The 9,873-nt window shown below is 36.0% G+C and overlaps 1 protein-coding gene across 1 annotated transcript; it reads left to right on the forward strand.

Annotated features, from left to right (window-relative positions):
- Window positions 1-256: 256 nt before the first annotated feature.
- Window positions 257-8,564, forward strand: LOC120332222 (uncharacterized). The gene is made up of 9 exons (XM_078119330.1): window positions 257-616; window positions 1,300-1,490; window positions 1,906-2,058; window positions 2,248-2,424; window positions 2,637-2,818; window positions 3,480-3,544; window positions 4,028-4,162; window positions 4,647-4,794; window positions 5,483-8,564. Exons 1-9 carry the CDS (start codon window positions 549-551, stop codon window positions 6,011-6,013), a joined length of 1,650 nt encoding a protein of 549 aa, XP_077975456.1. The 5' UTR covers window positions 257-548; the 3' UTR covers window positions 6,014-8,564.
- The last annotated feature ends 1,309 nt before the right edge of the window (window positions 8,565-9,873 follow it).

Here is a 9,873-nt window from a genome sequence, read left to right on the forward strand (position 1 = left end):
CTAAAAGAACAGACACTATAGTCCAGTGGTTCTCAAACGGTGGTGCGCGCCCAACAAAGAGGGCGTAGGCAATTTTTGAGGGATTTGAAGCTAAATAATATATAAATATTTGTTAGATTTGATTTTGCCCGCCTTATTTTGGATATTCGCATTTCTTTATTGTTTATTAGAGATTAATTGTTGTGCTCATTGTTAATTTTATTACCTGTTATTTATATTACTCTCGCCATATTATCCGGTATTTGTAGCTTATTGTTGGCTTGTTATATTTGAGGTGGGGAGCGGGAAATCAAAATTCAATTAAGTGGGGCGCGACTTAAAAGGTTTGAGAACCGATGTTATAGTTATTTAAACATCAAATAGTTCAGAGGATGAATATCAATGTGGATATATAGCGTATTTTTAGTCGCTCTGTTTTGTATTAGTCTTTCCACGTGATATTATCTAACTAATAAACTGACTTGAACTATCAAATGTCCAGTTAAAAACGTAGTTAAACCTGTTGTGGCCATATATACATTGTCACCGTACGTAAATTTAACGGCACCATGAACAAACTACATTTACTCATTGTGCTGACAATTTGCAGCTTGGCAGCTGTGGGATCGGAGGCCAGGTAAGTAATACCATTTCGATAAAGGTTTAATATTTCTTTCTTTATGTCGTCATATCCCGCCGTTATCCAAAGTTTTTAGTCCGTAGAATTAGAATAGTGATTTCCAGCACAAATTTATTAGTTATATCGATGTCCCCTTTCTACGTCTTCGTTTGAACCCCGCATCATTACATAAATAGCAACAAATCTGCACATATTATTTTCACTGTCGTCCAGATTCACATTTTGACTATAAAATATGGCGCCATAATGGCATTTGAATGGGTACTCCTGTAGTATGCGAACCAAGATGGCGGACATCGGGAGGTAGTATTGTACCAGGTTGGGGTTAGGCCATAATTTCAGGTACAAATACTACAGGAGTCACTTGGCTAGTCCCCAAAATCGTAATATAATTAAAATGAGCGAAAACTGGAATAAAATTATGGCCTTACCATAACCTGGTACACATATTACGTTCCGGTGTTCGCTATCTTGGTTTGCATACTATAAGTATAAGAGTACCGCTGGAAGCGCCCACAATATACCCAAACATATCATTCATTGACGGAAAAGTTATTCAGAAATGTCATATTCTTTTTAACGATTTAACAATTTTCTATCCGTTTATACGAGCCTTGCATATACAGTATAAATATTAACTGAACTATACATTAACTTGAAAAGTAATTTGTCCATTTCAGGCACATCCAGAATGATGTTGCCAGATTATGTCAACCAACTCCACTTTCAACTATTCAGAAAGGAATCAATTGCTCGTGTTCAGCTCACCACAGTCTACAGTCCATTCCGCGTCAAAATGATTGGCAGAAAAATGGTCTGGTTCTGACTATACGTCTTCATGGTTGTAGGGATATCGGAAGCATCGGCAAAGGTGCATTTTATTTCCATTCACAAATTATTATCCAGGTCTGCTTGGCGCCGGGTAAAATTTATCTGGATTCAAATTTCATCTCGCGTGTTTCTTTTTTTTGCTTGATATTCGCAAAATTTAATATTTTGGAATCATGACAGTCGCCACATAATTAGTCTATATTTCCTACACCCTGTACAGAAACTGCACACAACAAAGAAATGTTACAGAAAAAATAGGAAAATCCGACAAGACGGCTAAATCATATGACTTACCTGGGCCTGTCGTCCGCCAGTTCATGTTCGGTACTAAATTAGTTAGTCGGGTATATGTTTTCAGAGGCATAGACGAGCTGGTGGAAAAAACCGTAACCGACCAGCTGCTACGTGAATTTCACAATTAAACTTCACAATTTATCAGTACGTATCTATTACAGAGCTGTCCACATACCACGATCTAAAGACTCTGGATATTCAAGGAAGTGGAATAAAAAAGTTGGAAAATGGAGCGATGATTTTTAACATCAACATCACAACATTAATTATAACAAACAGCAAAATATCGAGAATTGAACCAAACGCGTTTATCGGTAAACCGTTTTACTGTATCTTGTCGTTTCTTTTAAAAAAACATTGAGTGAAGAAAATTGCCAACCTTAATTATTTTGAATATAGATGACTAAGTCAAGCCAATGTGCGCCCAACTCAAAAGTTTTATGTGAGATGAAAGATTAGCAAATATTCTGTAATATCTAACATACTTTTACATAACTTTGAAGGCATTTCCAAACTTCGATATCTGGATTTATCTGGGAATAAGATTGACAACTTGCCCGTAGAAGCGTTCAAAGAGATCAGAACTTTACAAACTCTGAATCTAGATGGCAACAAAATAGATTTCATAGGCAAAGAAATTTTCGTGAGACTCTCTTCACTGCAAAGTCTGTCCCTTCGAGGTAAACAAAAAAAAAAAAGATTATTCTTACGTGAAATTTTGCCTCATATATAAGCTGATATTATACTTGCTTCAAACTTCAGGCGGAATCGCAACGTCATTTATATTTAAAAAAACATTCAAACTATTGTGTTCCCATCAATCGTAAGGTATCGGGGTAGCCATTAAAGCTACATTATTATCCAATAATTGATTTCATTTTGTTTTACTAAGGAAACAAGATTAGTACCATCGACCCAGACGCATTTCAGAACACGTTGTTACTTGGAGAAATATTTTTGGACAACAACGTGATTACAAATTTGGATTTCACATCTTTCGTTGGTCTACCGGAATTGATTACCCTGAGTGTTACCAACAATAAAATAACAAAATTGACTGTACCATGTGAAGGGGTGGGTATCTATTGTTTGCTGAAGTGTTTTTGTTGTTATTATGGAAAAGAATCTCCACAAAAAATGTAACAATTGATATCAAATTTTCAGTGTCTAAAAATGGCTTTAGCGTGGAGGCATATCCTTGTAATTTTCTCAAAGTTTCTTCATCGTATAGGAGGCGCAGTTTTTGCCACTTCATGGCAGCTCCTGTCACGAACGAACAGATGGCAGCTCTTGCCGTGGTTATGGCGCTATTACCTGCTGTATATTCCCAAAGCCATGTACTAGATTTTAGTTCATCATGCGGATTTATACCTACCTAAACCTGAAACCTAAATCCATTAAAACTGCAGCAATATTTTACCCGCCCTTGGTTTCCAATTTGCTGCCGTGGCCGTAGCAACGGCAGCTCGTCATTTATTTGTGGCAGCTAAAAAGTCAGTCATCATGGGTTTGGCCACCGCGGCCATGGTTTGGAAATCTCGCCATGATTTTGCGGTATCTTCAGACGCCACAAAATACTTGAAACTGCACTTGTCGGATAGCGTGATCACTGGCGTGACGTGCCTATGACGCATGTGACGTCTTATTTTTGTGGTTGTTTAGCCACTGATGTATTCACAGTGCCCATTACGACATTGGAGCATTTTATAAATCCCAATTTTTGTCACATTTACAGAACGGCGTATATGATACCAACGTCGATGGAAATGAAAATTGCTCTCCAGCAAAATTAATTTTAAAGTAAGATATTATATATATAAAATGAATTGCGTAATGTTGTTGAACTAACAAGTTCCCATAGTACTTAGATGACTTCTATTTTAGACTTCTAGGAACTTTTTTTAGTAGTTTTCCGGGGATGAAAAACGGGAATTTTAATGACGCAACTTTTTCCCTTTATTATAACGTAACCCTTTACAGTATTATAACGTACACAATTCGCAATCGTGAGCATAAAAGGATAGGAAACATGATATATATGATCTTTATTCAGTCTGAACTGGTTTATACCAGATGGTTACACAATTATGTGTCAATTTCCTAGGATGTATGTAACAACACAATTTATCGAAATTGACCCGTCGCATTCCAGATATTGTTGCGCTGCAGTGGTGCCGTATTATAGGCGTCACGATGTAGTCGCGGAGAATATATGCTATTTTCTATTGTCCACTAGACGGCGAAGTCACGATGCAAAATTGATCTGATCATTTGTTCATACAGGATTCTCAATATGGCAAACAACGACATGACGGTTTTGTCTGACAAATTTATTCAAGCGATGCCATTCATTGAATATTTTGATGTTTCTGACAATTCGTTAACTTACATTGGAGGAAACGCAATCTCAAAACTAAGGCAAGATATCTATCTGCTCAACTGATAATATGGTGTAATATCTCCAAACGTGTATCATGCCATCACATTTTTATTTTGGTTCATCAACCCCATCACATTTAACTCTAAGTCCATACTGCGAAGTGTTTGAAGTTATCTGAATTTTTGATTTCAAAGAACGACGTTTCGACCTCAGTATGCACCACTATAAGCCTGTTAACATAAAAAAGTGTTTTGGCAATTTTCCTTTGGACTATGGGCGCTCCAGAAGTATGTGTACCAATATGGAGGACGAGGTAGCTAATTTTGTACGCCCATTTTACATCAGTTTGTGTAACGGGACTGAAGCCTATTCACTTGGCTAGAACAGACAGTCCCAGAACTAGAAATAAAATAAGGAAAATCGGAAAAAAACATGCCCGAACCCTAACCTGGTACACATACTACGGGAGTACCGGAGCATGTTAAAAGTGGAAATTGCTTTAATTTTATTTTTATATTTTAGAAACCTTAAAGTTCTCAATATATCCGGTAATGAATTGATATCTCCAAACGTCGAATGGGTTTTGCCAATAAGGGAAAACGGAGCAGGGTTTGAGAGCGATTTGAGCAACAACCCGTGGATTTGCAACTGTGAAACTGCAAAATACCAGGTTAGAACGTTCTTAATAACACAGATACTATCCATCATTTAACAAAGTTCAGTCCCGTGGCAAAACCATGACTTTTCTTCCGGCTCCAACTCCAATCGAGTATTATAAGAATATTCGGTACTCCCATAGTATGGGAACCAAGATGGCGGACACCGGAACATAGTATGTGTACCAGGTTAAGGTTAGGCCATAATATCAGATACAAATGCTACGGGAGTCACTTGGCTGGTTCCCAGACTCGTAATAGAACTAAAATAAGGAAAATTGGAATAAAATTATGGCGTAAAGGCTGACCCTAACCTGGTACACATACTACGTTCCGGTGTCCGCCATCTTGGTTCACATACTACGGGAGTACCGATTATTCATCTATTTGTCCTAAATATATGTACTTGGATAGACGCCGTATCCAAATGGGTTATCCACGCGCTCAACACCGCCCCACTCTCCTGGATATTTACCCAGATACAACTACAGGATTATTAGACATGAAAAAACTTAGGGGAATTATCCTTGAACAATTATGAGGCTTGCCAGGTTTAAACCCCTCAAAACGTTTCACATCGTCCAATAAGAAAGTAAATTTCACCCTATTTCTCGATATTTTGTTTCCATTATCAAAATATATATATAATAATTGTCCCAAACATTCATGCAAATATGTTCAACGCAGCTTTTATATTTTCAGGCATTCATACTCGCAAATGGAAATAACGGCATGGTGGCATCGTTGAATGTCGAGTGCACGCCGAAGAGTGAAAAGGAATACAGAGAATATCAACAGTGCCTCAACCCAAAAGGTGAAGAAACAACCTCGGCTGCAACAACGACATATGGCATTACTAGTTCTGAATTACCAACAGTCAGGCCGGCACATGACAATATTAGTTTTGAATTAACAACAGCCAGGCCGGCACATGACAATACTAGTTCTGAATTAACAACAGCAGATGACACTTTAAACCAAAGCGAATATTATACTAATAGCATATTAAGCGCGATACTAATATTGTTATGCCTTGTGGTAATAGGATTCAATATATACTTTTGGAAGTTTCGACCCCAACAACAAGTGTACAGAGACGGTAGAATTATTGCTGAATATATTCAGAGCATTCGTATTTCTCGGTCACATTCTCCGAGATCATCTCCAGCTCTATCTGAAGCGTCTTCAGGACTGTTAGATACCGAAGGTGGACCAAGAGAAAATGTTGTCTAGCCTAGCAAACGGCTGAAGCCCCCTTGCCTGTCTAATGACGAGACATTGAATATCTCAATCTCGTGACATATATATATAAGTTTAAATGTCATACGGTGTATGGACGGTCTGCCTAAATTATAGTGATTGCAATTATATTTTATTAATTTGATATTTCCATGTTGTGTTTCGACACACATATATATATATTTAATTCACTTTTTACGGCAGATCTTTGAGGTGCGTATTGAAACACACAAAAATATGAGTAAAAATGGGCCCGGCAAATACGCTTGCCTATAGATAAAGTATACTTATTAAACATGGCAAATCCATATCGTGTTTTTCTTTAATCCAGATTTGTTACATACCGGCGTAGAGACCTCAATATCACGAATTCCTTCACCACCAAGGGTACGCATGATGCATCTAAAACTAATAAAAGGACAAGATGGCCGCCACATGATTAGGTCGTATTATAGACTTTCCTCTCCTTCGAGATAAAAACATATCTTATCCTTATTAATGCATTATGTCCAAATGCAAGAAGCATTTTCCAAGTAGAAGAATTATCCAAGAAGAAAATAACGCTCCTACATCAATTGTGCATTTCCCCCTGCAAGCTTTTATCGATATATATTCTCGCCTTCTCATTAAAATAATCAATTTTTAGATGTTTTTATCGCTGTTTTAGATATTTTATTTTTGTTTAGTTCTATCCCCATAGTTCTATTTTGATATTTTTCTGTTGAATGTTTTTATAATTAATTCAAAAAAGATCATCTGACTTTTTTACTCTTTTTATTTTGATGATGCCAGATTTTCATAATTCTACATTTATATGTAAGTGAAATATTTATTTACTGGCAACAAGATTTGTTAATGAACATTTAAACCAGCTATTATTGTTTCAAAAATTAAATTCTTGACCAAAATTGTGCATTATTGATCTGAACATTGGTAAATAACTATATTTTTTTTATTTTAAATGCAAAAAATCTGGCATAATTAGTTAGAGAGAAATCTAATGACCTTTTTTATCGTTCATGGTGATCTCATATCATTTTTTTTCATGTTGAAAATCATAGTTTTTTCTTTGTTTTTTTTTAATTAAAGGGAATTCTTTGTTTTTAATTAAAGTCTATAACAACTAACTAAATGGTACTTAAAATTGTTGAGTTTTGAATTATAATATCACGAGTCATCTATTTTATTTTTAAACAATAAATTCACTGATAAATTGCTCAATTGGTATTAAATATCGTTTCCATTGCGTATGAAGTTTAGTTCTTAAAAATCAAAAAATAAATTCTTTACATGCCTTCAGTTCACATCTAAAATTTTCAAATACCGGTAGATTACTTCCTCCTATTCGCAATGGCGATTTATTCAAATTTCGAATAAAAAATTGATTTTTTCACAATAATTGATCAATTCAAAGTGGTTTGCATCACAGAATTTAGTGTATTCCCTCTGGCAGTGTTTCCCAGTCTGAAAATCCTCTGGGGTCACTTTGTTTCAAACAAAAAATTCAATCTATTTTGCTTAATTAAAGCCACGCCACTACATGCTGTTTAGTATTAGAGCATTTCCTTGGGCGCAAGATTTCACAAAATTGATTTTTTTAAAAAAATTCGGATCTCTTGAAAACAAAGTTGGAAACAACTCCATGATATGGTAATCGTTATCTATTCCACTCCAAAATAATTTTTCAATATTTTGTCTTCACTAGTTGACCTGGTGATGAATTAAGTTTTAAATTTGGAAATGTCTATAATAGGGTCTTATAGTTTGATGAATATAGAAAATTGTTTCATTCGTTTCAATAATGAAATGACAATCCATCTGGGCACATTTAAAACGATTTTTGTTATTATACAGATTGAACAATTACTAACATATTTAGGGTTAAGTAATACTGTAGTGGTACCTGTGTATGTAATTTTGCAATTTCTCAAATCAATAAGAAAATTCTTTCCAATATACCTGGTTGTACGTTCAAATTCTTTAATTTAAATTTGAAAAAACCATTGGAATTTGCATGCTCAAAGTTTAGGTGAACGTTGGTATTAGACTATAGAAATCTCTTAGTATTACTGCTGGTGCTTCTGGTTCTATTTCATTGTGTTTGAACCTATTTACATCACTTTGCACTTGATTACATTGTGTTCATTATCAATACTGTTCATTATTTCTTGACTTCAGCCCCAGAAAATTGTTCATTATTCAACAAAGGTATCAAATCAACCAGCGTCGTCCTACCGTACATTTTTCTGGTATTTCCCGCGTAACTGCGCTCTTTTTAAGTGTAGAACCACTTTGGTTTAATCTGCAAGATACTTTAAATTTTATGTCATTTTATTGTGCACAGTCGGTACTTATTCATTTGATTTTTCTCCACAGATCATCTTGTGTTTTTTGCTTCTATTTTTGCAAAGTGCCCCCCGCATTCATAGCACTAATATCAATAATTATTTTTGTAGTCACCATTTTTAATTTTAATAATAGCTAAATGTCGGTGTGTATTGTATTGCAAGTTATTTGAACGAATTAAAATTTCAATTTGTGCTGACTTTCATTGTTTAACTTGATGACAATCGAGAAAGGTAAGTGTTGAAAAATTTCGGATAGGTTGGCAAAACAATCTGTAGGTCTACTTGGTATATTGACTCGACGGTGGCGTATCGTGCTAAGCGTTAGGAATACGCTCGACACAGCATCTCTGATTACCCTGCGTGGATTCGAATCCCATGCTGGGATAGTTATGTGCGAGAGGATTGCTAGACTCGCTGCCGTAGGGTGGTAACCGCTGGTCGATTACGACTCCCTCCAACATGAAGTCCATACTTCCAAAAACAAATAACTGGCTGGCTGATCCCATACCCGACATGGAAAGGTAACCGGACGAGAGGCCGTGGTTCGTCATATAAGTAAGCCGCCCTGTCTTATCGGCTTTCCTCTCCTCCTGGATAAATATGTAAATCCTATTAAGTCAATGCAAACCGCAACATTCTGGGCGTCGCAAAGAGGATGATATGACCCATCTCTAAGCAACATTGAAAGGTGACTAATTTTTGAATTCAAAAGACTCATTGTTATGTTGTATTTGTAATGTTCGACTTTTTATTTAAATTAAAAAAAATATGCTATATAGGAGTCTCCTGACGTATACATACAAAAATTAAATTTTTACGTTTTTGATATTTGTGCGTATTGAAGTGGAAATCGATTTCTTGAGCCACGACCGATTGAAAAAACAATCTTTTTTTGCCAACGTGGAGCCGGTGCCAAATTCCGAGCGTGGCGTAACCAGAGTTCTATAAAATTTGTCTCCGAGCCAATAATATTGCGTGGAAGACTGCAACGAGGTTGAAATACGTCATCTTGAAAATGAGGAAGCGTCAGGCGTGCGTTGATGCCCAACGGACCATATATAGACATACTCGTGTCTCAAACAATAGATATCTTAAACAAAGGGGTGAACAAAGCCCCCTTAGATAAAAAGAAACTTCTAGATCGTCGAATTGTGTAGGTAGCGTACACGTCGCAACGTTCTAGGTATAGTTGATCTTTAAAATCAAATAACTAGATGAAAAGCAATTAGTTTGATTGGCGTTACGTCGTCAGCTAAAAGAACAGACACTATAGTCCAGTGGTTCTCAAACGGTGGTGCGCGCCCAACAAAGGGGGCGTAGGCAATTTTTGAGAGATTTGAAGCTAAATAATATATAAATATTTGTTAGATTTGATTTTGCCCGCCTTATTTTGGATATTCGCATTTCTTTATTGTTTAGAGATTGATTGTTGTGCTCATTGTTAATTTTATTTCCTGTTATTTATATTACTCTCGCCCTATTATCTGGTATTTGTAGCTAATTGTT

The sequence above is a fragment of the Styela clava genome, chromosome 13 (genome assembly GCF_964204865.1).
Source record: "Styela clava chromosome 13, kaStyClav1.hap1.2, whole genome shotgun sequence".
Classification (NCBI taxonomy): Eukaryota; Metazoa; Chordata; class Ascidiacea; order Stolidobranchia; family Styelidae; genus Styela; species Styela clava.

Excerpts from the sequence above, each read along its gene's own strand:
- LOC120332222 (XM_078119330.1), top strand. The coding sequence starts at position 549 with ATGAACAAACTACATTTACTCATTGTGCTGACAATTTGCAGCTTGGCA. Across the intron at positions 1,491-1,905 it reads TATCGGAAGCATCGGCAAAG|AGCTGTCCACATACCACGAT; the intron begins GTGCATTTTATT and ends TATCTATTACAG. Across the intron at positions 4,163-4,646 it reads AACGCAATCTCAAAACTAAG|AAACCTTAAAGTTCTCAATA; the intron begins GCAAGATATCTA and ends TTTATATTTTAG.